Raw genomic sequence first — 27,786 nt, 5'->3', positions numbered from 1 at the left:
ACTCCTAAACCGCTCATAGTCCCAAACCTGCACCAAATTATGTTCCCAAAAATCCCCTTCATATTCAAATTATTCGAGAAGTGGAGATTTAAAAGATATGTGTACAGCGTTTCTGAAATTTTTTATTTTTTTTGTTTTAAATTATTATTATTTTGATATTTATGCAAATATCAAAATAAATTTTAAAAAATAAAAATTAGAATATTTTAATAGACTCTACGTAAGAAATACAACCTACTCTCAACAATACGTACTGATGTAAGATATGTAGTTCAAGATTCGCGTACAAGAAAAGCATGCCCTATCCTCGGGATTTATATATAAGGAAGCCTCGAAAACCGAAGACTTGGAACAGAGTGCAAAGATGGCTGAGTTTAGGATATCTTCCAATCCTATTTATTTAAGATAATTTTCATGTTTCTTCAGGTGTATAAGCAATCCAAACATAAAAATATAATGTTGGTCACGAGATTTATAGACAAAACTGATCTGAATTTACATTTAAAATGAAAGTACATTTGCACAAGTTATAATTCAATTTCTGCTATAGTCCTTTCCCATTTGAAAAGACCAGAATTTTCTACATCTTCAAGTGATAAAACCCGTGTATCATCTAATGATTTCTTTCCAAGAACATTTGTGATGATCACTAGAAGAGATTGGCAGGCGTGCTGTTCATACATTCTCTGTGATTCACTCAGTTCACATGAAGGATCCTTCCACGGTTGGTAGAATGACCTGCACAAAGAATGTTGCAGAGCAATTTAGTTTAAATTGATAGCCTGGAAAATATTTATTTTGCAGCAATGATCAAATTCCTTTCAGTCACACATCATAAGATAAAAGTAGAAACACTTTGACACGGAATATATTACCATCTCCAAGCAGGATTAGCTTCAGCTGGACAACGAATTTTCGACCATAGTGACAGTGTAGAAGTCCTGTAACCAAGTGCGAAATCTGCTCCAGGTTCAACACACATCATCAAAATTAATGAAACTATCATTGCCCAAGGATAACCCAAAACAAAAACACAATTCTTGCAGACATTTACTTTGGGAAAGAAAGCAAAAGCATAAAACCAAGATGCCAGCAAAAAACAACTGAAGTACCATACCTGAAAACTTCGATTTCTTGCAAAGAAGTAGAAGAGATAGTGAAGACACAACTGAAGGAAGCACTGTGAAATTCATGCCAAGAAGCTGCTGGAGGTAAAATATTGACAAAGCTAATACCTCTTCACAATCAAATCCCAATCTGTTGCTTTCTCCACACCCTTTTTCAACATTTTCTAATAAGTTTTGCAATGTTTTAAAACTTGATTTTTCAGAAAGTTCAGCATTTACATCAAGTTTCCTTGAAAGCTTTCCCAGAATTACAGAAGCAACAAGCCAACGCAAAAGTTTTGATACCAAAGACTCCTCAGATGGTGTTTCCTCTGAGTTGATTGTGAGATTCGCACGAGTATCTTTAACATTGATGATTTGGCTGGAATCAGACTTCATGGCAGTAGAGACTGCCCACAGAAGGAAACTTGAAAGCTTCTCTTGATTCTGTAAATGATATCAAACAAAGATTTAAAAGACCAATGTCAGTTGTGGCAGTATTGGCAACACTGAATAAAAGTGTGAAAAAATAAGTTATTCACTAAACAATTCATGCAACCAGATATACTCATTATTTATCGAATTTCATTTCATATCACTTCATTTTTTGCCCCCCCTCCATTTTCCTTTTCTGTTAGCGTGTCTGACAGTAAAACCTCCTTTCTTTTCTAGTTCCCCTTTTGTATCCCTGTTTTCATTATTGTAACTTAGAACGTTGAGCATGCATTAATGCAAGAGAGAAGGTAAGAGAGGGGGGGGAGAGAGCTACACACACACACACACACAGAGAGAGAGAGAGACCATGTGCAATATGTCAACCCGAGGAAAACCCATAAGTATTGTTTTAAGCCCAAGCTCTGAACTTGCACTAGGTCTTGAAGTATTGAATACATCCAAAGCCTGATAAATTTGGAATAAGCCCTCGAATGTTAGGGTAAAATGTGGCTGGTATATTTTCCTTTTTTGGGATATTTTCAATGTTGTCAGCATTATATGCAGAACCGAATTAACCAATGTGACATTCTCCTTTATCAACTTTGAGCCAGCAACTAGGAGCTTGTAAAGATAAGTTGCAAGTTCCATTAGCTGCTCAAGAGCATAGTTTTGCAACCACTCAACAATGTTTCTGGATGAAACAACATCATTGACGACCTAAATCCAAAAAAAAAAATGTCACTAAAACAAAGCATCAACACAATAATTTTGTCAAAAGAACCTAGATAAAAAGAAAAGACATTCAAACAAAAACCAGCATAATTTGACCAAAAAAAACCTAGAGTGCATACAATCCTATATAACTTTAAAATATGTACAGGTCACTCATAAGCATATCCAATTTTATTCTTGAGCCTATATAACCTTCAAATATGTACAGGTCACTCGTAAGCATATCCAATTTTATTCTTGAGCCTATATAACCTTCAAATATGTACAGGTCACTCGTAAGCATATCCAATTTTATTCTTGCCAGCATTATTGAAGTAGGTTGTGTCCATAATAGTCTCCTATTAAGCACTTTTAACATTGCAAATATTTCAGAGAACAGTCATGACAAAATTGGAGCAATGACAAGATCCCAGTTAAGGACTGAAACAATAATGACAAATTTATTTTACCGGTATGAATGAAGAAAATACTATCAAGTGAACTATAGAATAGAAATATCACAGGACAAATGTTTCAAAAAGACAGCAAATAAAAACTAGCAACTACCTCTATGACCACAACCAACAGCTGTGAGAAAAAAATTCTTTCATTTTCATGCAGCATCCCTTTGTAGACTGAGAGAACAGATGATAACCACGGAAACAGACCACAGTGTTCCACTAGGTAACGAACCATCCTGGGCAATTTAGCCGCCTTCTTCACTATCTGCAAAACAAATAAGAAAAAAACTGTCATCTGCAAGAAGAAAACTTAAAAGAAATGCGTCAACTGCAAAGCATGCTAGACCAAAAAATCCAAACTTTACCTCAAGAATTATTTCTTTTGACTCATTATCTGAAAGAGGAGAAGAATAAAAACTCAATAGGGTCTCAATAGTGGAATTCCTAATAAATATTTGAGTATCGTCATCTAAATTCAGCCCTCCACATGCTAGGCGAAGCATCCAGAGCCTCTCCATTCTGAAATTGACTGCATTACTCAGGAAAAAGACATGAAATAATGGTATGCTCTGCAATATTAAACAAAGTGAGAAGGATGGAGTTAGTCATTGTAAGAGCAAAAGATTATACAACGAACAAAAAGATGAGTATAAAACAAGCTGCTGCAAAACAATGGAAGAGATACATTCATAGTAAGTCAGATTGCTTTGCTCATAAGACAATACCTTCATGTTCACCTTGGAGGAATGCATCAAATGCTTGCTTAAGGTTGTGTAATGATCATGTGAAGGATCCAACAATATCAAAGATGACTCTGCAGCAAAAAGTGCTAGAACAGAAGGAATTCTCTGCCATGGTTCAGATATTCCATTTTGCAAGTATGTCAACAGGAGTCGGAGTCGCATTACATCTTTTGTCTTTTGACAGTTCTGTGCAAAAAAAAAAAAATTGAACTTCAAATAAAAAATGGAAGGGAACTTGGATGCGGGAAGAAAAAAATCATGCACTCATGTAAACAAGAAGAATGTGTCACATAACTCTATCCCATATTCTATATTCCATTACATAAAGGGTCCAGCAACTCTACCAACTCTACCTTTTTTATGTTCTTGCATCACAATGAATTTACAATTACTATATATAAAAGTTCCACTGTTTTTAAAATTTTTGTGAAGACAAAAAAATATCCTAATTGCTGTATTTACAAAATAGCCTTATATTGAATTATTACAATATCTGGTCATTAGAGTATAGCATAAGAGAGAGCATTTGAATAGTTACAAATTACCATAGAAAAATTTTGGAGTGCTTCTTTTCCTACTGCAAATGTATTCCCATTTGATTTGTTTTTCTTCTTTCTATTTAAACCTCTCTAGGGTATATTTTATCCAATGACCCGTGAATAATTTAGATAAACAAGTGAGACAGGTATATTTGATTGGTTAAAGTTGAGACATGATACTTCTTGAATTACTGTTTACCAATGAGACACGTCAACTTTCTAAGATGCATTTAACGCCCACATGAACCTCTTTACCCATGTTCAAAAACTTCTGGAATTATCACAACCCTTTTAAGATGCATCTTACCAATGAAACACGTCGACTTTCTAAGATGCATTTAACGCCCACATGAACCTCTTTTTACCCATGTGCAAAAACCTGGAATTATCACAACAACCCCTTTAAGGGTTTATAAGAGAAAACAGGTCTAACCATTTCCTTTAATATTAGTCCTTTTCCCTTTCCAAATATGTCAGTACTTATTAACCATATTTGTTATTTTGCTCACTCAAAAAAGTTTCTAAACTTAAGTGACTTTTTGCATAAACATGAATGTTATCGTTTGAAAATATACATCACCCATCTGTAATACATTAAATACTATGTTGTAAACCACAAAGAATAAAATGCATTGCATGTCTCACAGAAAAATACTGTAGATTAAATGAGCAATCCACCATTCTGAGTAGCATGCCATAGGAATTTCTTTTAAGGAAAAATAACAAATGAAAATTCAATTATTGAATCAAACCACAGGGATAATATGCATGCACATGCATGGGGACCCATAGACATTAACTGTCTCTCGCTTGCATGCATGATCATATGCAAGCTCAGCATGAGCCAGTAACAGCATGGAAGAGAGTATTACCTCTAGCACATTCTTATATTTCCCAATTAATTCATAACCCAGTTTTCTCATCCCAACATCAGGTGAAGACATGCTAACAAATGCAACAGCAAGCAACCCCAAACCAGCAAACTCCACGGCTTCAATGTAACCCATTGACAGAGCATGAATTGAAAAGCGCAATATGAAAACAGGATCATATAGCTGTATGTTTTCAACACCAGGAACATGTCTCTGCACACAATACAATAGAATCAAATAATTCTTAGTTGTCATGGCCAGAACAAAAAGGCAAATTCTTCAAAAGCACAAATTCAGATTAATCTGCTAAAGTAACATTGATCATACCTCATATATATCCTTTAGATTATCTAGTTGAAGCCTATCCAAGGATAAAGATCCATCAGTTACAGTTCTGTCGTAGGGAAAATGTAGCGCCGTTGTCACACACATCTTGGGATCAACAGGAAGATTTTCCCTAAATTGACTTCTTCGATGTTCTTTAACTGCTTCTGTATTAGTCACGACATCATATGTTTCCTGATCTAGCACCCGTTCTTTGCTTATCTTTAAAACAGCAGTTCCCCACAGATAATCCATATCAGCAACAACATCAACGACAGAATTATCAATTGACTCAATCTCAAGCATCAAATTGTATATCTCCAAGTCAGTTTCACTTAGGGTTGCACCATAAGAAGATAGAAGCAACAAATGCAATTCTTTAAGATTTATGCCAATATCGTTTCCAGAATCAAAACTGCTCTGGCGAGGCTTTAGTTGAAGGAGTGTTCTGAGTAACTTAACAATTTCCAGCTGCTTCATGTGCAGCTCAGTTGTTTGCAAATCATCACTGCTTTTTGTACGAAGGATAACAGGTGATCTCAGAATGCTAGACATGGGCTTGACAAAAGCGCCAGTCTGACATCCAAATGATTCAGTGATAGATTGAATAGTAGAAGAAAATTGAGAGTGAGAAACAAGCAGTTGAAGATATAGAGCACATGAAAATTTTCCTTCTGACAGCAAAACTAAAATACCACGAAGAATTTTCATTGTTGTTGGATCCTCAAAACGATAGAGAAGAGAAGACCTTGTCAACTGTTCAAGGAAGGGAACAGACTCCAAAAGGATAAGATCCTCACGCATCTCCATGGCTAATTCAAAAATGGTTCTGAAAATGAACAGCTCCAGGCATCTGTATAACTGCAAACAATTGGAGATCTTTTCTTTCGTTGAACCATTTGAAACTGAAGGGAATTTCTTAACCATGAATTGCCAAGTATCTACCAAAATCTTTAACAACCTCATCCTTGATTGGCCCTCCTTGTTAGACACCTTGTCTAAAGAAACCTCCTGCAAGTTCTCAACTGCTTCTTTTGGCAGAGACACAATCTGATTATCCTTTGGAAATAACAACATTCGACAAAATGATATTTTTGCAACAACTCTATTAACAAGGTTTAATGACTGGTTATGAGAACAAAATTCCATTTCACCAACTTCACAATCTAGCAGTTCAACATGTGTATCGGAACAGGATAGAATGGAATTAAAAAGTTTCAATCGCTCCTTCAATTTCATATCTACACTTATGGAGAAGTACTGTCGTAACATACAGATTGCCTTTCCAAGAAGACTACTATCCACGAGATTGAGAAGTTCTTCAATGGATGATGGCAAGAAATCATTATAACTTTCCTGAAATACATATCCAGATACAAAACTCTTCCAATGAAGGAAACCCTTTAATAGCAATTTTGAGTAGAACGAAGGTATATTTGTAAACTGCTTGTATTGCTGCTTTTCAAATTTCATGAGAATTGAATTCAAGTATGACAAAGCAGCGGGTAGAAGCATCACAAAATCTGTATTTGAAAGAGCTGAATCACGAGTCTTTTCCACTGTCTTTATCTTCAGATTAAAATCTTCATCCAAAATCCCAAAAAATAAGTGTCCGAAGACTGACAAATGCAAGGGGCTCATCTCAACAAGAAGAGACAATAATTTAGCTTTTGTCATGTTTGTTCGGTAAATGCATTGAGAAAGTATTTCTAGAGGAGTGCTCCTTATAATCCTAGGCAATACCAAGCTTAATGGATGAAGGATGCCATGTTGCATGTATTTTTGGCTGTAGACAGCATTCACAGCTTTCAGCAAACAAACATGCGCAAAATCCTGGTTAAAATCAGTGGCAAACTTGCATACTTGAACATAGATCTCCTCAATCAGGTTAACATCAAAAAATTTCTCTTCTGATTTCCAAAGCATATAAAATGGCACATTCCTTGTCATTGGCTGCTGCAAATAAGCAGACAAAATGTCAAAGGCATCAGCAGCGATGCAAAGACCCACAGAAAGAGCTGATAACCCAAAATGTTTCTGAACATTTGAACCACTCGCATCAACCCTACCAAACATCCAATGGACCAATTTGAGAAGCTCAAATGGGGATATAAACCGATTCAAAGCATGGAAAGCATAAAATAATGGGAGAAGGGGCAGTGGATCTTCTGTACTAGTGCACTGATCAAACTTGTCCCTAACTTCCAGATATAGCCTCTGTAACAGGGTGTTGAAAGCCTTCACAATTAGTTTACTAGCACAATCATCAAATTCAAGTGTAGAACGATGTTGCCCACAAGACAGAAGAAACAAATCATCAAAAGTTGCTGTCAACATATCCAAGACATGATGATCTATTTTGTGAACCGTCTGTCCAGAGAAACAAAGGATTTCCTCCAAACTTTCCCCTAACTTTCCCTCGGTGAAATCACCATGACAATGCAAAGGATGAACCAAAGATGCTACCACTGCAGGATGACAGAAAATGGTTTCAGCCACTTCTCCAATATTATCTGCTGATAAAGGAACCCCTGCATTCATGGGAGAATTGAGCTTTGAAGCCAGTGGTTGAGCAAGGATGTGCTTAACAAGAACATAGCAAATTTCAGCAAGTCGTTCAAGCTCAGTCAATGGTTTAATTCTATAAGATGACCATATTTGATGAAACCAAAATAGAATAAGGCGCAAAGGAGAAATAACAGAATCAGTTGATGACTCAGATAGTCTTGCCAAAAGCAAGTCTTTTATATTTAAGGATTCCACTAAAGAAGGAGCATTGATGCTCATGATTGCGGGAAATAGCAGATGAAAAGGCACCTGCCTAAGAAAGAGGCTGAATGAAACAGCTGCTGCAGATTCACTGACATCAAAATCCACATGCTGTGCTGTTTCTTTAGCAGAGGCATCACCAATTGTGCCTTGAGAATTAATCATAGAGATTACCATTTCTAAACCAGAAAAGAACATTTCAGGCCACAGCTTCAGAACACCAGCAAGAAAACTGTGCTCAAGAAAGATTATTGATGATAAAAATGATTCGGGAACTCGAAGGCATTGAAAAGTTATCAAAACTGACGGAAAGTTCTTTAATAGCTCATTGGATGTTGTACATATAATTGAAGAAGAAAGAGCTTTTGATATTCCAGCTATTTCACCACCATGCCCACTCTCTACAATATTCCTTACTTCATCAAGTGTGTTTGTAAAAGAACCAACAGTGGGCATAGCTTCTTGGTCATTGAAAAATTGGCAGCAAGCTTGTTTATTCAATACACTCTCCGCAAAGAGCAACAAGTTCCTCAATGGTCTCCACTCACAGAACAAAGTCTCAGAATCATCAATTGAAGGACAGTGATCCGTAAGCCCCTCGGACAAAACTGACCTAATCAAAGCAGATAATAAGCCCGCATCTACCTGTAAATTTTCATCTTTCTGATTACATGAAACACAAACACCTCTAATTGTAAGCCAAAGTACAAAATGCTTACCTGAGTTTGCAAAAGATACTTCAACGTGCTGCACACATATACTGATATTATTGATTTCTCAGGCAATGAAAAGGTTCCTGATTCAGAACCAAGTAACCTTACACACTTCTGCAAGATACATATGATGAAAGGGCTAAAATCCAGGGATGCATCTGCAGTAAAAAAACAATAAAACTGTAACCAAAATACATGCCATCATCTGCCATCGGTCTTTTGGGTGAGCAGAAAGAATTAGACATCCCTTTTATGCAATCTATTAAATAGAAAGACAAAAGCCAATTTATAGGACTGTCAAACTATCAATACAAAGCTGAAGTGATGTTCCTAAGGTTCAGGGGATGTTAGGTATCTATTCAACCAAAAAAAAAGTATAAGAAATAAAGCTACCAAACAAAAATATGTAGTTAGCGGGGAGGTGTTAGAGAGGTGCTCGTGATTGAAATTAGCTACCTGAATTATCACAGAGAGAGAGAGACAGAGCTAAAAAGAGGAGAATATTATCCTGGCCTCAACAAATTTTATTTGAAATTTCACTACAGTGTCAGAGAATCATTCGGGTGTATCAATCCAATAAAATATGATATAATTTTGTTCTCAAAGAATGAACACAAAAGTTATTCTGATCACTCAAACAGCACAATCAAGCAAAAATCCTTGGAAAGCCTGCAATTGAAGTAATTTCCTGTGGCCCAAATATACTATTCTTGCACAGCCGAGAGATCCATGTTGATATGCACATGCATCGACATGTCCAGTTTGACCAAAACTAAATGCAAGAAAGCAGGACCATAGGCCATGATAAGACATGGATGCAAGGGGCCAGCCATTCTATACAAGAAAGGATCATGTTAAAATTAAAAGATCAAACAACAAAAAAAGGGAGATTACCAACCAAATATGGTCCACGTCTTAATTGGATTAACATCAGTGTCAATGCATGTTAAGCTGACAGAAGTACCGAAGGATGAAATGACAAGTCCATTATCACATTATATAGCAAGTGTATTATGCAAACAGCTAACCGAATCCTAACAAAGCTAGAACATTAAAATAAATGTAACCTTTTTTTTCCTTTTAGCAGACATCCAGCATAACCAATGTATACGCCTCCTACTAACAAATTCTACAAGCAGTTAAAAGGGCCTGCAAATAGTTTCTTTAAACAGCAAATGCTTCAAAAATAGCTAAATGACCAAATTATGAAGAAAAGCTTAACAATATTTTCTATATATTATTGATGTAAATATCAATAAAAACAAATTGTCATATGCACAGGTATAACTATATAATTTCAATCCACAAAACAAGACTCGCAGATACCATTCAATTGAAATGTGTGAATTAGTAGTTACCTTTGAACTCTTTCAAGGAGTGATTATAATTCCTGAGAGCATCCCAGTATTTGAATAAGTTATTCCCAATGGTAGAGATGGCATCACATAAGAATGAAATGACAGCTGATGATAAACTCTGCAGCATTTCGATTCCTTGGACCTCAAAAGATGATCTGACTGCAGTGTAACCAGGTAAGAAGAAAAACCATGCATCAATTTCCTGTAAGTTTCTGTCAAATGCACCAGTACTTGACATAGCTGCCCGTGCCAGGTTATATGCTTGAACCTTTATGTCATCAATGGGTGAAAAGATCAGTAAGTTAATAAAGGTCTGCAGTTGCTTGTACATCAAGGATGGTGTTCTAATAGCAATTCCACTCGTTGGAGACCGTTTAATGTACTCAACTAGAAGAGACAATAAAGAGCCCTGCAGATTATTGGGTAATGCTAAAGGATTGCTGAGAAGATTCATAAAAAATTCAAATGATCCCTCCAAAGCAGTGGGCATTGTCAGCTGCAGAAGATGAAGTTCAAAGCTAAGGTAAGAATGATCACTTGAAACAGGCTTTAAGGTTATAAAGTTACATCTTCCACTCAGCATTAATTGTTGGCACATAAAATGTTCAGAACTAATAACACTTGGAACAGTCTTTCAAAATCATAAAGTTAATCCATCATTCAACATTCATTTCCCCATAAGATTGACAGACATGATAGGAGTCATCAGCTAGATGATGGAGTATAATAGTGATTTAAAGTCAAAAAGCCATAAATATAAAGATGGACCAAGTAACAGGAAAACATAATACAAGTCCATACTTGGAGAAACGAAATTACAACACATTGCAACTCTTTAGCAAATTAAAGATGGAAAGCACAAAATCATGATATCCAGAAAAGGAGAGATTGCCAAATAAATTACTCAAATGGACAAATCAAGAACAGTTTAGTCACTAATTTCCCATCATACAGCAAACAAGCATTTGGCGGGCCAAGAACCATCATAAAAAATGATTGGCCACTGGATGGTAAAAAAAAAATGCACCAAGAACAAGTGTCCTGAACTTGGAAAGGCCAGACCAACAAAGGCATATCAAATCAAATAGCTTATAAACAAATTATTCTAGAATAAAACTATCCATTTTTTGTATATGAAAATTACATGCACGGAAAACAGAAAGAAATTCATGTTTCCATACAATGTCCAAGTTACAGCACGAATTGAAACTTACAAGATAAATTTTCAGAGCATCAAGCAGCTTAGAGTGGAAGAATATCTCTGCATCCTTCAGTGTAATAACAGGCTCAGAGCACAGGTCAGAACCCCACAGCTGTAATATAACATTTATAAAATCCTTTCCGCTGTCTGGCTCCTCTGATGCCTCTGCCTCAGCAACAGATTCACCCTCCCCAGGCAAAGGGATATCGGGAACTGAACTTATTCCAGCTACAATAATGTCCATCTCCTCATCTACAGCATCTGTTTTCAGTTTCTTTATTCTTTTGCCTCCTTGTTCAGCAAAATTTTCTTCATCTGCTTTTCTTTTCAAACATTTCTCATCAGTTCTAGCATGGCTACCAAAAGAAGAAAGCAAGGTCAATAAAACTTGGGGATCAGGAAGCAAAGTTCGAATTTCATTCTGGATTTCCTGCTTGAGAGATGCCCAGCTATGCAAATTTTTTTGTTTCCTGGAAAGGTTTATAGATCTGAAGAAGGAATTCAACAGTTTTAGTCCCTCCATAAGAAGTCTTAAAGTTCCATTCTTTACTAGAAAATCTGAGTGAAGTAACCCCTTATTGATCACTGATCTGCTGAATGGAGGAGGAGATATGCAATTAATGATACTCTTCACATCCATGCTATCGAAGGAAGGTGGATCATTGGATTGAGAATCAAGAAAACCAAAATGAAGGCCGACTCCCACTGACGAAACTATGTTTGCTGCCAGAGAAACAGTAGAAAACCTGCTGCAGCTTCAGTTGCAATGTATATGTGTAGAAGCAAATGGAAAAGAAAAGAAATGATAAAAAAACAAATGAATAAAGATATGGTGTGTGCAAAACTATGCAGAAATCTGACCAAGAAGGCGATGCATAATCTTCAAGGTTGTAAGGGAACTCCTCCAAGTATGCTGAGCCAAACGACGGCCTTCCCTTAACAATAGCTAAGAGCAAGTCTCTGTGATAGTCAATATTAACTGCCTTTAGCTTCTTCATGAGCCCCAAGAGTCTCTTCGGATTACCCTTTAATGGACTTGGATGTCTATTCAAATCCGGCATCAATCCATTGCTAGGATCAGTACAAACCATAACCAACACATTGTGTGCCAACTCAGCAGCATCTCCACCATTCTCCTTACCAGAAATCCCGACTAACTGTTCCAAAGTAACATTCCCAAAGAGAACACTCCTAAGACCAGGAGGCACCAATGACTGCTCGATAAGCACTCTATCCCTCAATGTGGACAAAACATAAATTAAAGTCTCATCGTCATCACTCCCAAGTCCACGTAGAACGCCTGAATACATCTCCTTTTGCTGCAGCACCCATCTCAACAACCCCGGCTTCCCCACCTCCAAAAATGACATCGCAAACCCAACAAATGCCTTTCTAGTGGACTTCTTCTTTCTCTTATCATTTTGTTGCCTCTTCTTATACTCCGCCAGTTTCAAAAACCCCTGAAGCTTAAAATCAAAAGTCTTCGCGACCTCCGAAGCCAAACCCGACCCTCTCCTAACAATAGACGCCATTAACAAAAGCACTGCCTTTTCACGCTTCCCGTCTTTACTATTCAACTCCTTATAAAGACCATCCATTTTTTCTTGGACAATCAACCTAGCAAACTTATCAAGAGCCCTACTAACAAATATCCTCTCTCTATCATTAGCGCTATATTTCCCCTCAGAATGACTGAAAATCACCGAAATCAATGACATTACATATGAAATTCCATTTTTCCCTGCCCTAAGCTTCCAAGCACTTAAAAGTTCCGTAAAACTCGATGAAATTTGTACATAAACACGAAGCAATTCTCCCCCAGACTCACTTTTTAGTAACTTGATGAACTCTTTTGTTCCGTCTTTACATAACTTAATCTCATTTGAATTTATTCTGTGTAGTAATTCACTAAGTTTCGCTTGGAAGTTTGCTTTGATTTCAAACTTTGGCACTGCGCTTTCCTCTACCTCGACTTCGCTATCGTTTTCATCTCCCATTACAACTGCGAAAATGGTAACAAAATATATTAAAAAAAATACATGAAACATAACGATCAATAGAAAGGTTTGGACTAAAAGAGTGAAGTTTAAGTTACTGCATACCGTTGTCTTCAGAGGCGGAGCTTGGGTCGTCCATTGAAGAGAGTGAGGCGAAAGAGTACGTGGTTGTTTTGAGGTTTTGGAAGATTAGGGTTTTTGCTTTTAGGGTTTAAGCAGTGGAGCTGCTGATAAGGAAGAAAGGAGAGGGTTTCTTTCTTTGTTACAGAAAGGGGCTTGAAGCCCAAAACAAAGAAAAAGTAAGGACAAGCCATCCTATCTCGGACCACCCAATTAGATCGGCCCATAAAGCATTCAGAATCCAACGGAGCCCAACTAAATTGGGCCATTCCATGCTCCATGTTTTTAAATGTTCAATGAAAATAAAGGAGATATGTTTTTTTATATACATATTTTGAGATTATATAAATTTATTTAGATTATTTTAAAAGAATATTTATTTTATATCTTTATCTTTATTTATTCAACCAATGTATTTTTTCCTCTCTTATATTTATCACCTGTGTCTTAAAAATATAATCAATTTATAATAATTAATTAAAGTAATATTTGAAAGTCTTATTGGGCATGCCATGCGTGTTCTTTTTCAAAATCTGTATTTATTTAATTTCAAAGAAAATAAAATAAATACTTATAAGAATTTTAATGATTTAGATTCAAATGAAAAAAAATGTTTTTAATTAAGACTCCCTTTTTTATTCATAATTAATAATGTTTTATTAATAGCATGATTTTTAATAGAAACTTATCATGGAAAGCCAATTTCAAAAAAAACAAAAACATGTCTTGGTGGTTGTATCTGAAAATGAAGAATTAATTAATTTGAAAACAATATATAAAAACTTTACAGTAAAAAATACAAAATAAATATTTTAATATAATAAAATACCATGAGCATTAAAAAAAACAACTGCATATTAGATTCATATATAAAAATTTATAAAATAATTGTTAGTATTATCATAAAAAGTTATAATTTTATTTGAAAAACATAATGTCACCAAAAACATTTTAAAGTATCATTATAATTATTTTATTTACAAAAAAAAACTATTTTAAAATTTAAAAAATAAAATAACTCAATAAAAATAAATAAAAAGGTAAGAGAATCAAGCGCAAATACATTTGGATTTTATAGAGCATGTCAAATATATCTAGCTTTTCTAAAAAAATTAACCTAATAACACATCATCTAGGCATAAGACACAACATCTCTACAGCATATTTTGGCCACCTTAGATAATTAAGAAATTAAAGTTTGAGTTTTTCTTTACTCTTCAAACCCTATCCTCAACTTGTTTTCTTCAAAAACATTTTATAAACTTTCATGATCTAATTTTCAACCCCACGTAATTTAATTTTTAAGACAAACTCGATAACATTAAAATCAATACTTTCATGTTTAAAATATAATTGACGATGAATTTTTTCTCTCATATCCTAATTTTAATGGACTGAAATGTAAAGAAAATAAATTCTCATAAAAAAAAATTAAAAACTACACAGCGCAAAGTGTAAAATAAAAAACACTCCTCCTGAACAGTGCAATGATCCGGGGAACGCATGAACAATGTGGGGGCATGATAGAACACCATTCTATTTTCTTAATTCAGTTTGGTTTGATTTTAATAGCACAAGTGTCTCCTGCACGAAGGAATTTAATCCGTATATCCAAGTTCATCTATCCTTGAAGATTTGACTCGAATGACAAGTGAGTTCAATCAAGTTATACTATCCCAGCTTTGAACTAAGAAGAAAAAATGTGAGATTTTTTTTAATATACCAATCCAAACGTGAATGATATATATATATATATATATATATATATGAAACCACAAGGATCCTGGTGATTTTATATATGAACTCTAGAATTGTAGGATCTGCAAAAAGAATTATGTTGCTCTAGTTCTTTAATGTGCTAAACTAGTTATCTTAAAGAACATGTCTGGATTTGCAATCTAACAAGTTCCCATTTAAAGATTTCACATTATCTTCAACCTCGAATACAGGTAAAGCTCCTGCAAATGGCTATCCAGTACTCACCACGCAGCTTCACACTAACCATTCTAACCAGGAGCATTATATTAGCATATAATCACTTTATTTGCAAAACCATCTCACGCCATGATACCATTACAGACGAGAACCTTAACTCCATGCCAAATTCATTACATTCCTTTTCTCCATGAAAACATCAAGCATGACCAGTAGAAACACAGAAAGCAAGAGGAACTAAACCTCAGTGATGCAAAAACATTAGAATAGTGCTGGTGTGGAAATTTAAAGATCCTTGAGGATATCATCAGCACTGGACACAGTGAATTCTCCACCACCTTCAATATTTGCAGCTTTCACCTTGAGGTCATCGACCAAGAGAGCAAACCTCCTAGAACGGGTGCCAAGTCCCTTCTCTTGCAGGTCAAGCTCAAGGCCAAGAGCATGGGTGTATGTTGCAGATCCATCAGCTAGGAACTTGACATGCTTATTCTCAGGGTAAGTTTTTGCCCATGCTTTCATCACAAAGGGGTCGTTCACTGGAAATGAATAATAATAAAAATAATAATAATAAATAACAATAAGACTAAATGTTGAGAGTGGGGGTGGAGACATGGATTAAAAAATAAACAAGGAAAACGAAGACATACCGCTGATGCACAAAATTTCAGCAACCCCCTTGGATTTAAGCTCCTCTGCTTTCTCAACAAACCCTGGCACATGCTTCAAGCTACACATCACCAAAAAACGAAATCAAAACCAGACCTAAAACCCCAGATCATATATGCTTAAATAGTGAATTACAAATAATAAACCTGCAAGTGGGGGTGAAGGCACCGGGAACACCAAAGAGGATGACCTTTTTACCGGCAGCAAGAGAGTGTACAGACACGTCCTGGAGCTGATCTTGTTCGTCGAAATAAGCGAGCTTTCCATCAGGCAAGACATCACCGACAGCAATCGGAGCCATATCGAATCAACGGTGGTGTTGATTTTGTTGCTGTTACCGAGTGTATTGGATATTATATTTAAGTGGAATTGAGAAAGTTTTGGGATCCGGTGTGAAGTGAGTGGGAGGAAGGAAGGGGGTAGCTGGTCTTGTGATTTTTTTAACTATGATAATTGTTTTGACATGCCATCTGTCGAATCAGTTTCATGTTCACTTCACTGTCTTGGAGTACTTGCGCTTTCCTACGAGTAGATCATTGGTCGGCACTATACTGGGGTTAAATCAAATCTTTTTAATATGAAAATATCTTCTTGCTCTTGTTTTTTTAAGTAAAAATAAATAAATTATATAGATTTTAATTTTATAAATTTGAGGATTGTTTGAATTATCAGTAAAAATAATATAAATTGATTCAAATTAAATATTAAAATAAAAAAATATTGAATGACTCGAGTCAGTTTAGATTTAATTATTAAATTCACAGCTAATAATAATTTTATAAAAAAACAAATTAAAACAACTTATCTAATTCAATTCTCAGTCAATTCAATATTAAATAAAAAATAGTTAAAAATAACTTAAATTAATCAAAGTTAACGTGTTAAATTCACGATACGAGTCATCATACCAAAATCCAAAATAGCCCTATAACAAGTAAATAAAAACAAATCATTAAACATAATTTCTAATCAATCAAACGTGGAATGATAAAAATTTTAAAAAATAAAAATAAAAAATAACACAAAAAACAATCATAATTAACCCGAGCTAACTTGTCAAACTCATAGCCTGAGTTCTAAGATCATGATAACCTCATATAAAGCAAACAAAAAAAATTACTCAAGAAAACTTAAGTTAATTTGTTAAACTTGCAATTTTAGTTATGAGACATGGAATCCTATATAAGGTAAATTGAAATAAATAATGAAAAACAATTATCATCCCACTTATATTGTCGAAAGATGAAATTTTTTAAAAAAATTATTATGAAAAAATGACACAATAAAACGACATGAGTTCAACCCACATTAAAGCGCAAAACTTGTGATCTCAGGTAATGAGACTGAGATAATCTAATAGAAAGTAAATCGAAACAGATTATGAAAACTGATTACTAGTTAACCTAATATCGAATGGTTAAGTTGGAAAAACAATGTTAATTTCAAAAAAATAAAAAAAATTGAGTTAATCAGATTAATCCGTCAAATAAATTATGGGACTGAAAAAATAAACTACAACAAATTATAAAAAGCTTAATTTTTAACAAACCAAATATTTAATAATTAAATAAAGAAAAATATTATTATAATGAATAGTATTTATAAGGTGTTGCATGATAAAAATACCATCTCTTTTAGTTTTTTTTTTTTGGTTACTGTAATGGTCTGGTATTATAGACATGTATTTTAGTAAATTTGAATTAAGAATTGAAATTATGATATTTGCTTTTTATAGAATGAATTGTAAATTACATGAAATGACAACTCGCAAAGAATTTGTTAATGTCAGCTAAATATTAAAGTAAAAAGTTAATTTTTATATCGAAGAAACAAAGTATAAATATGCATGTAAATATTTGACCCAATAACATGGTAACTTTTTAATTTTTTATTTTTTCATGTGTAAATAAAAAAATATATTCATGAGAAATATGATTTAAATTTTAGAAAAAAATATTTTTTAATCAAAATAATTCATTCTTAATAAATTTTTAAAACACACACGTATGTATGTATGTATGTACGTGTATACACATCAAATATTATGGTTTATTAAATACAAAATAGAGAAAATTAAAATATAAATTAGAAAACATTCTATTGATTTTAAATAAAAATATTAAAAAATATATCTTTCTAATCAAAACTTCATTTTTTTTTAGTATATTTTAATTTTCCTTACAAAACATATTTTTTAAGAACTATTATTAAAATAAAAATTATTATAAATTTTGAATTTCTTTTCGATAATTTCAAAGGGCAATATAAAAATATAAAATCTAAGAAAACCATATAAGATGATCTATAATAAAAAAAAATAGATATTTATTTGCAATAAATGTTCACAAGTTGATTTAAAAAAATAAGCATATTAGGTTTGTATATTTTTATTAAAAAAGTAGTTGCTAAAAGAAGGGTAGCTTTATTATCTGCAAGTTATGCCACAATCTCATAATTATTTAGATATTGTCTGGATAATTTTATTTAAAATAAATTATATTATAAAATATAAAAAACTAGGATCATGTTAAAAGATGTGCACACACGTGTGTGTGTGGTGGGCGGAAAAAAACTATCATGTAGACCTCTAAAACCTTTTTTTTTTAATTAAAATGTTTGATTACTATTTTTTATTAAAAAGTTAGACTATATAAATTTTAAAACACCAGTTAGGGTAATAATTGCAATTTAAATAAAAAATATTAGTGAAAATATATAAAAAAAAATTGGGTGCCGTGGAGCTTGCCCGACAAACCTAGTTTATTATTATGCTGAACTTTTTTTAAATGGATGACATTCCATTTCAAAATATTATCTAACCATTTTAAAAATAAATTAAATGAATAAAAATAAATCATAAACCTCATCTATTTTTTTTTATAATGGTTAAAATACAACACCATCTTTATCAAAATGTTGTTGCTGTCAAGAATAACTCATTGACACGGGGAAATGTTTTTTTTATATACATGTGGGCACATTCTCTATCCTTAATATTTGTTAACTGTGTTCTCATTTATTTCCTAGCATCTAGGGATTAAAATATTAAAAAATAAAGTTTGAGATTAAAATATAAAATCAGAAACTATAGGGACTAGACAATGGATAAACTGAAATTATGGGGTTCAAATTGAACTTTTTTGTGCATTTTCAACTTTGGAATCTATTTTGTCTTTATTATTGTAGAATTTTCAATTACAGTCTATGATTGCCTGAATATTTCTCTATAGTTTGTATATTTGAGATCATGCAAAGCAAAAAAGAAGAAGAAGAATGGACACATTGAACCATGCTGGCACAACTTGGAAAGATAAAATTACAAAGCAATAAAATTGACCTATCAAAATAAAAGAAATCATTTAAAATAAACAGTGATATTGATAAAGAGTGGATTGCAGTGTTTCTCTTCCCAAATTTTTAGTTTATAAGTATAATATAATAATATAATGATTTGGATTTTACAATTTTTCCTAACACTCATTTTGCCAATTCAAATGATATATTTACTTTATCTTTTTATTTATTTATTAACATAGGTGTCCGGGCCAATTTACGTATACTTCGAATAATCCTACAAGCCCTGAAGTTAACGACCACGTAAGCCTCTAGTGACCCTAAAATTTGTGGAACTCAAACTAGTAATCTCTAAAGAGCAAACCTAGAGTCTAACCAGTTGAGCTACACCTATAGTTTTTAAACCCAAACTGGTAGTCGACCCGGTATAATGATCGGGTCATGTGTTAGATGGGTTGACCCGGATTAACAAAAAAATCAGGTAAAAGCCAGTCCAAGTTAGACACTTGACGTTTTATCCACATGCACACACAAAATTCAAACCAGTTGGTCACGGTGGAGTGGAGTAGTGGACCACTGAAAAAGAAAGAAAACAAACAAGCTTATGGACCACAAAATTCAAACTGCACAGTCTTTGTCTCCCCCTCCACTAGTTTCTTGTGCTCAACCACAACAACGTCTGCTTTTCTTTTTCATGGACGCCTCTCCCTTTCATCTATGGGCTGCTCTTGCTGACTCTTCCTTTGCAAACAGTTCCCCTACTAGAGAAGAGTACTCTTAACCAACAGGGAAGAGGCGGATTCCGGTCCGACATCCTGTATAGGGCGGGATGGAGCTGTTCTCTTTTTGGAAGAGAGTAGGGCCCTCGTTGAGCCTACGTTTGTTCGTTCTGTGTACAAGGTTGGCTTGCTTTGTGGTGTCGTTGATACCTTGCCTAGCTGAATAACTGATCGACAGTGGAATGGTAAGCTTCTTCGTTCACCTACACTTGTTCCCGCCAGCCAAACAACTTAAATGCAGCTGCAAACACCAGCAAACTTATAACCTGCAAACTTATATATATATATATATATATATATATATATATATATATATATATATATTAAAAAAAAGACTAGGTCTTAGCCGGGTTTACCCGGGTAGATTAGGTTTTGCCGGGCCAACTTGTAGACGAGTTTTTACTTAGACCCGGACTGGTCCCAGGCTCGGGTCGGCTGGGTCCCGGGTCGACCCGCCGAGTCGGTCCGGGTTTCAAAATTATAGCTACCCCGCTCAGGTTTCCTTACTTTATCATTAATCAATACAAACACAGCATAATAAATTGTAGTTTATAAAAAACAAGTACATTAATCCCTAATTTTGATTGTGAAGGAAGACAATATTTTTTTTTTATTTTTTTATTTTAAAATTATTATTTTTTATTTTGAATTGTTTTGAATATTATTGTTAAAAATACATTTTAAAAATAAAAAATTATTATTTTAATATATTTTCAATCTAAACATAATTTAAATAATAAAAAAACAAATTTATTTTAACCACTTTTGTTTTAAAAAATCATTCAAAATTCAAATATCTATTATCACTTGAGCCGGGCTAATCCAAAGCCCACAAACCCATCCCCCACCACACACGCGAAGCATAATAAATCATCCCATCCTCTCCATCTAGGGTTTACTTCTCTTGAAAAAATAAATCCTTAGATCTCTCCCCAACTACCACCTTATCCTCCATCAGAATAACACAATCCCTAACTCCAAACATGATGCAACAACCAGGAATCGCCGGAGCGGGTGTCCCGCAACCAGATCAACAACAACAATACCAACAGCAATGGATGATGCAGCAACAGCAACAATCGCAACCCGTACCTCCTCCTGCTGGATGGACTCCGCCGCCTGTTCCTCCTCCGTCCCAGTATGGTTCAGCCGCCGGAAGTGCTGCTGTTGGAGACGAGATCAAGTCGTTGTGGATCGGGGATTTGCAGCAGTGGATGGATGAGAATTATATTCTCAGCATCTTTTCTACCACTGGGGAGGTAATCTTTTGATTCCAATTTTTTGTTTTGGTTTTTATTTTCGTATAAATAAGAAGCCTTATGTTTTAATCTGTAATTCGTAATATTGTGCCTGTTCCTTGAGAAGTGGACTGAGATGGAAATTTTTTGGTGGACCTTTTAGGAGAATAGGAAGTATAAATTTTGTTTGTTCAATTTATTCTATTGATTGTGTATTTAATTGTGATTTGAAAACAGATCTAAGGTGAAGAGACTAGGTTTGTTTTGTGGATTAATGATTTTTTTATTTGGAAACAATAATTTATGAAAATAAAATAAAATTGATGGGCTGTGTTAATCTGTATGAACGGGATATTTTGTTGATGGGAAATATTAATGTTGCGTAGTAAAAAGAATTTTGATGAATGGTATGCTTTTGTTGTAACAGGTTGTCCAAGCTAAGGTTATTCGTAATAAGCAAACAGGTTACCCAGAGGGTTATGGTTTTATTGAATTTGTTAGTCATGCTGCAGCAGAGAGGATTTTGCAAACATACAATGGGACACCAATGCCAAACAGTGAGCAGACTTTCCGGCTGAACTGGGCTACCCTCGGTGCCGGCGAGAGGCGCCAAGATGATGGGCCTGATTATACAGTTTTCATTGGAGATTTGGCTGCTGATGTCAATGATTACCTCCTACAAGAAACATTTAGAAATGTTTACTCATCTGTGAAAGGTGCAAAAGTTGTTACTGATAGAGTTACTGGACGTTCAAAGGGATATGGATTTGTTAGGTTTGCTGATGAAAATGAACAAATGCGTGCCATGGTTGAGATGAACGGACAATACTGCTCTACTAGGCCTATGCGGATTGGACCAGCGGCCACAAAGAAACCTTTGACCCAGCAATATCAGAAAGGTATGTTTTTTGCAACTTTGGTTGCTGTGTAGCATGGATACTTCTGTTTGATTTTATTTTGTTCTGCTTACATTTGTACTCTTATCTCTAATGTTGAAAATGCACATCAGATTGGTAAGCTGAATGTTTTGTGTACCATGTATGTATTTTTCTTTTTTGAGGTGATGTTGCCTAAACATGCTCTTAGTTTTTTGTGCTTCCAGTTATGCACTTGAAGATAGGTGGAATTTAAAGAGTCATTTCCTTCCAGCACTTACCTTTGTAAACTTGGGCACATTTAATTTAGTTAAAACATGCAAAAACTTATATAAAACTCATGTTGTCTTAAAGCAGGACACCAAGAGGCTCTCATTTTGGGGAGCCTGGAACTGACTTCAGCTGAAATGATTCCACTTAAATGCGTGGCCTCATTTTAGGTCAGTTATTTTGTTTACGTCATAAGCTTAATTTCTTGTGGCGTTTTGCTACATTCACGAATTACTTTCCAGTTTGTTATTTTCAAGGAGTTATTATGTCAAGCTAAATATGTTCTTTTTCCTAAAGATGGTGTAATTTCATTCAAGAGTTCCTTTATTTATATTAATCAGACAAGAATCGTTGGTTTATTTCTTCATGGTTCAGCCCTTTGCTTTGTTCACTTACGGTCAGCAGCTGTTTTTGAGTTCTTGTTTGGTATTTAGCGAAACTATTTACTCTGACGTGGATTCCAAGCATTAGAAACCTTATGAAACCAACCTATGATGATGGATTCAGAGATGTTCTCTGTCATGGGGGTCATTATTCTGACCGCCAAACTCAGAGTTTTAGTGCCCTTCAAGCTGCTCTTTTTTTTATAACATACTTTCTCTCTTATTATTTTTATTTCTTGTGCGACTGAGAGCATCCATGTTTTGGAGGAAGTGCTTGATCACATGCTTCTGTCATTCCATTCCTTAAGTACCTACTCGAGGATCAAGTCCATGTATCTTCTTGTAGAGATCTATATGCATTTAGTGTAATAAGACATCGGGTTATTTGATTTTGAAAGGAGATCTCTTCTTTCTTCTGTGATCATCATCTTTTGACTTCATCCTGTCTTGTATGTCACTTTCTTATTCTTCCTTCTTTTCCATCATTTGTCTTAGACTTGTCTTGCTTAAAACTTAGATAGGCTGTAAACTGAACTTTTGCTTCTGTTCTCCTGTTTGTCTCTGCACTAAGGAAATCAGGAAATATGGAACCTAGAATAACAATTTTTTCCCCAGAAACCAATGGGTTTATTGTTGATAATAACATCAAAAGGTGCTAACATAAAATCTGAATCACGTTTCCCATTCTCTCTGCAAATATGAATCTAGTTTGGAACTTTCCAATTGTTCATGCTTTGAAGTTTGGATATTGCGAAGTATTTGGGCCTTAAATACTTTCTACCTTGATTACCTTTCTCATGATTTTTTGGCTGTCTGTGCTGGGGTTTTATGCTAGCAATGTTCATCTTGAAAAACAACTGAAAATTACTTCACTGATGCTCAGTGTTTTGACAACTGACAACAGTATAATGATTTAAAACTGTTGCAAGGCAAGTAGATTAGTTGCATTATTTCTCCCATACTCTAGGCAACATTTATTAACTTCACACTCAAAATGGTGGGCATATGTAAGCAGTGATATTGTTATAAACTGAATTTCCTTTCTTGTCAAATTTCCTGAAAATACTAGCAGTAAGCTGGCTAAGCTGGCACTGGTCAGTTAGCTGATTTTGATGGAGTCAGCTCCACTAATATAATGCAAAAGTTAATTATTCTTTGTTCGCTATATTTGATTGGGTAATTGATTTTCTGTTATCTATGCGAACCTCTGTAAATCACTGTACCTTGCATGTAGGTTTTTACCCTAAAGAAAAATCATCTCTTAGATATTTTAAGAACAGAAAAATAAATTGATCTTTTTTTCCCTGAATGCTCCTCAGAAGAAGTGTTTTTTTAATGTTTAAACTCATTCCAGCGTGATAATATTGTTTGGTTTATTCTTTGGGTTTTCCTGCGTGCATTCTCCATGCTTACATTTCCTTGGATTTTCATACAACACCAATTATCCTTCAGAGAAGCTCTGGGTTTGGAGCCTGCTGCTTTTTGTTTGTGTTTATTCATGTGTTATTTCACAAGCATTTGTCATTTGCAGCTGCTTACCAGAGTCCTCAAGGAAATCAGGGGGAGAGTGATCCAAATAACACAACAGTGCGTAGTTTGCTTTATTGTTGATATGGATTATTACTTGCTGAAGTGATTTGACTTGTTTCTCTTGTCTGCAGATATTTGTTGGTGCTTTGGATCCAAGTGTGACTGATGACACTTTGAGAGCAGTGTTTAGTAAATATGGTGAGCTAGTGCATGTGAAAATACCTGCAGGCAAGCGTTGTGGATTCGTTCAGTTTGCTAATCGGTATATGAATACCCTGATTTCTGTTATTTTGGATTGTAATGATTGCCTTGTCCTGATTTGGTTGTCTGTGTTTTGTTGCATTTAGCACTTGTGCGGAGCAAGCACTATCGATGCTGAACGGAACTCAGATAGCTGGTCAAAATATTCGACTCTCATGGGGCCGTAGTCCTTCTAACAAACAGGTTTGGCTGATGCCCCTTAAATCTTCCCTATTTTCACACTTGCGATTGTACCATATTTATTTAAAAGGTGCATCTATTGGTTTCGACCAGGCTCAGCCAGACCAAAGCCAGTGGAACGGGGGTGGATATTATGGATATCCACAAGGATATGATGCATATGGATATGCTGCTGCTGCTGCCGCCGCCGCCGCCGCTCCCCAAGACCCTAGCATGTATTATGGAGGATATCCTGGATATGGAAACTACCAGCAACCAGGAGCTTACCAACAGCAACCGGGAGCTTACCAACAGCAACCCGGAGCATACCAACAGCAACCCGGAGCTTACCAACAGCAACAGCAGGTAGAGTAACCGTAGTTTAGAAATTTTTAGTTCACTGAATAAATAAGAGCTCTATTCAACCAAGGCTTGACTAGCAGAGAGTAAGCAATTGAACTTTTAGAATAACAATACTCAAATCGCATCCTGTTTTCATTTTAGTTTCCTGATTGCTGGTAATATAATCCGATGCAAGAGATGCTTCAGTGCATTTTCTATTGCTGGGTGTATTAATTCTGGTGACTTGAATGATTTTGATCTTTATTCAGTAGTGGTGTCATTTGATCCTTTTGTTTTATTAGTAATAATGTCTTTACGTTCTGGTATGTGCAGTGATCTGCTTACACTGCGGTATCGATGTGTGAGGACTGATGTTAATCGGTAACAGAGCAATCCTAGGTTGCAGTTCACTAGTTGCATGGATGTGCTTGGTGTTTGGAGTTTGGTATTTTGACATTTGTTCTAGTGTTAGCAGTGTTCTGGGCGCCATATGGGGAGGGGACATCACTGCATTCTGATATGATCATGGTTTTGTAATGTAATGGTGCCTCAAAGTTTGCACTATTTGCCTAATGGATTTTTCGCACTCGTGGCTCTTTAATTACTTAAATTATGGTTAACTTTTTTATTTATTTATGGGATGTTATGCTCTTTGAGGTTTGTGTCTCGTATTATTCGATGATGTGGTGCTCAAACTCAAACTTTGCTATATTTTTACAAGTTGTAGCTTTGTCTCATACTCTCATCACCTCATGTGCTTCCTCATTAGCTCATACTCTTATTCCACACCAGCAGCTCATAAAATCAAAACAATTCTTTTCAAATTTCTTTCTTTTCTTCTCTTGCAGATCAAAAAAATCGCCGTAATAAAATTAAAAAAAAATATAAACGACTCGCACACCTCGCTGAGCTGGACTCTGCTCCTGTCCCAGAATAAAAAAAAATAAAAAAACTGATTGGGGGTGGTGAATTCTTTGTACATCTAGATATAATGCAGGGAGACTGTATTTATGATTTTGCTCTTCACAAAAAAAAAAACTAATAAAGTACATATTAGTGGTAATGCTGTAATTTCGTAAAGATTAATTGGTTATTATATTGATCGAGATAAATGTGATCTTTTTATATTTTTAGTACAATTTAATGACTAGAATGTACTACAAATCAAAATAAATCTAATTGAGTTTTAGGGGTTAATTTGTCTTTTTGTTTTTGAATGCACAATGAATTAATTTAATTTTCATTGGACTCGTAATTTTTTGCATACTTAAATTAAACAATGTTATTTTATCCAAAATTTTATTTTTATTTAGCATTTGGTCCTTAATTTTTTAGGATGTTATTTTTTTTATTTGTTTTGGGTCTTTTGTCAATTTAAATTTGTTTTTAATTTTATCTTCCAAATTAAAAATTGAGAGTCGTGATTTTTTCCTGTTGGGTTACATCAACCTCGTGATTAAGATCACAAGTTTAAAGGCTAACTTGATTGATAATAATTTTTTTTCTTTTTTGTTTACATTGATTTTATTTTTTAATTTTATCCTTTAACACTTTATATTTTATCCTCTTTTTTTTCATTTTCTTTAAAATTTATTATGACCTCGTAAACATGTTGTGGATTTGGCAGGTATATTCGAGCTAACTTGGGTCATTTCCCCCCTCTTTTTTTTTTTATTAATTTTCTTCCTACTGCACTTGATTGTTTTTTTTTTTTAATAAGTGGTTTTTCTTTTTTGATGATCACTTTTTTTTCTTAGTTCCCTTTTTTTTTCCTTTTAATAAACGATCCATATAATGTTATTATTTTTTTTTGTTACCTTATTTAAGTTAAGCTTTATTTGACTCAGCTAGATGTATTACTTGAATCAGAATTTTTCTTACTTTTTTGAAATACACTTACACCCTTTTAATATATTTTTCTAATGATAAGACTTTGTTCTCGTGCGGGCCACGAAACTAGTTTCTCACTAATCGTGCTCGTCGAGGAGGCCAGAAAGCTTGAGGAGAGAACTGCGAGTGCTGCTGTAGGAGGAGCTTTTTCATTACTAGGTAGGGATTGTGATGAGAGTCTTTAAGAATTCAATATCAATACTATCAGAGGTAGCTTTTGAGTTTTGCTTCAGATGAGTGTTGCTCTCACTTTTGGTGCCCAAATGCCCATCATCAAGCTACCTTGTCTTAATTCTTTAAGTTTTCCATTCTTTTTCTATGTTTTCTTCTTGTTTTTTTTTTCTTTCTAACGAACAGGTGCTTAAATATTGCTGTAGTGCATAAAATTCTGCCGGCTTGTTTATACGAATTGACCTTTAATATTTATTTGGCTCTTTTAGATTGTTAAATCTTGTCTTCATATGATTTGGGATAAAGTTGCTAAGAACAAGGAACTTCCGCAGGATTGTGTGAAGGAAATGTTAGCATGGGTCTTGGGGAAACGAGAAGAATGGTTCTTCCTCTGTCTTCTTTCAGTACTTAGTTCTTTCTTTCACTTCCTCTGTCAAATGTTACATTATCTTAGGACTCAGATCAAGTAAGAGTTGTTGGCCGAGCAAAACTTTCCAAGAGTCTCGATAAAATTCTCTCTTTCATTACTTTTTTTTTGTAACCTCAAGCTTTTCACAAAAATCCTCTCCATGCAAGAAAGTAAGGTTAAAAAAATAACCCGTAACATGAAGGTTACGATGAAGATGCCTATCCCATTGCTC

The 27,786-nt window shown here is 34.5% G+C and overlaps 3 protein-coding genes across 4 annotated transcripts; 1 reads left to right on the top strand and 2 right to left on the bottom strand.

The window, feature by feature from the left end:
- Positions 1–446: 446 nt before the first annotated feature.
- On the bottom strand, positions 447–13,484 carry LOC133668418 (uncharacterized). 2 transcript variants are annotated; one of them, XM_062088262.1, is made up of 14 exons: positions 13,335–13,484; positions 12,094–13,234; positions 11,246–11,978; positions 10,032–10,527; positions 8,680–8,831; positions 5,195–8,605; positions 4,868–5,080; positions 3,439–3,642; positions 3,079–3,282; positions 2,820–2,978; positions 1,908–2,258; positions 1,118–1,553; positions 876–960; positions 447–738 (listed from the first exon to the last, which is right to left on the bottom strand). In XM_062088262.1, the coding sequence occupies exons 1-14, from the start codon at positions 13,366–13,368 to the stop codon at positions 528–530; spliced, it is 7,830 nt and encodes a 2,609-aa protein (XP_061944246.1). In that variant the 5' UTR covers positions 13,369–13,484; the 3' UTR covers positions 447–527. The 2 variants fall into 2 exon arrangements, with proteins under 2 accessions (XP_061944246.1, XP_061944251.1); XM_062088267.1 differs by lacking the exon at positions 13,335–13,484 and having other exon boundaries at positions 11,246–11,955; positions 12,094–12,257.
- A 1,884-nt stretch (positions 13,485–15,368) lies between these two features.
- LOC133689649 (peroxiredoxin-2-like) lies at positions 15,369–16,421 on the bottom strand. The gene is made up of 3 exons (XM_062109604.1): positions 16,100–16,421; positions 15,935–16,014; positions 15,369–15,823 (listed from the first exon to the last, which is right to left on the bottom strand). The coding sequence occupies exons 1-3, from the start codon at positions 16,252–16,254 to the stop codon at positions 15,570–15,572; spliced, it is 489 nt and encodes a 162-aa protein (XP_061965588.1). The 5' UTR covers positions 16,255–16,421; the 3' UTR covers positions 15,369–15,569.
- Positions 16,422–20,878: 4,457 nt separating this feature from the next.
- On the top strand, positions 20,879–25,821 carry LOC133694608 (polyadenylate-binding protein RBP45C). The gene is made up of 7 exons (XM_062116192.1): positions 20,879–21,285; positions 21,692–22,163; positions 24,324–24,379; positions 24,454–24,584; positions 24,670–24,766; positions 24,857–25,108; positions 25,418–25,821. The coding sequence occupies exons 1-7, from the start codon at positions 21,010–21,012 to the stop codon at positions 25,418–25,420; spliced, it is 1,287 nt and encodes a 428-aa protein (XP_061972176.1). The 5' UTR covers positions 20,879–21,009; the 3' UTR covers positions 25,421–25,821.
- The last annotated feature ends 1,965 nt before the right edge of the window (positions 25,822–27,786 follow it).

This window comes from Populus nigra, chromosome 1 (assembly GCF_951802175.1).
Source record: "Populus nigra chromosome 1, ddPopNigr1.1, whole genome shotgun sequence".
Taxonomy (NCBI): domain Eukaryota; kingdom Viridiplantae; phylum Streptophyta; class Magnoliopsida; order Malpighiales; family Salicaceae; genus Populus; species Populus nigra.
Note: the sequence above shows the minus strand (reverse complement) of the source record. Positions and strands in the feature narration are given on the sequence as shown.

What these genes read in the sequence shown, in the direction of transcription:
- LOC133694608 (XM_062116192.1), top strand. Translation starts at nt 21,010, where the DNA reads ATGATGCAACAACCAGGAATCGCCGGAGCGGGTGTCCCGCAACCAGAT. An exon ending in GACCCAGCAATATCAGAAAG is followed by an intron (nt 22,164 to 24,323) that starts GTATGTTTTTTG and finishes TGTCATTTGCAG; the next exon opens with CTGCTTACCAGAGTCCTCAA. An exon ending in GTGATCCAAATAACACAACA is followed by an intron (nt 24,380 to 24,453) that starts GTGCGTAGTTTG and finishes TCTTGTCTGCAG; the next exon opens with ATATTTGTTGGTGCTTTGGA.
- LOC133668418 (XM_062088262.1), bottom strand. Translation starts at nt 13,368, where the DNA reads ATGGACGACCCAAGCTCCGCCTCTGAAGACAACG. An exon ending in CTCCTTGAAAGAGTTCAAAG is followed by an intron (nt 8,832 to 10,031) that starts GTAACTACTAAT and finishes TTTTTACTGCAG; the next exon opens with ATGCATCCCTGGATTTTAGC. An exon ending in AGTATCTTTTGCAAACTCAG is followed by an intron (nt 8,606 to 8,679) that starts GTAAGCATTTTG and finishes GAAAATTTACAG; the next exon opens with GTAGATGCGGGCTTATTATC.
- LOC133689649 (XM_062109604.1), bottom strand. Translation starts at nt 16,254, where the DNA reads ATGGCTCCGATTGCTGTCGGTGATGTCTTGCCTGATGGAAAGCTCGCT. An exon ending in GCCTTCACCCCCACTTGCAG is followed by an intron (nt 16,015 to 16,099) that starts GTTTATTATTTG and finishes GGTGATGTGTAG; the next exon opens with CTTGAAGCATGTGCCAGGGT. An exon ending in TGAAATTTTGTGCATCAGCG is followed by an intron (nt 15,824 to 15,934) that starts GTATGTCTTCGT and finishes ATTCATTTCCAG; the next exon opens with TGAACGACCCCTTTGTGATG.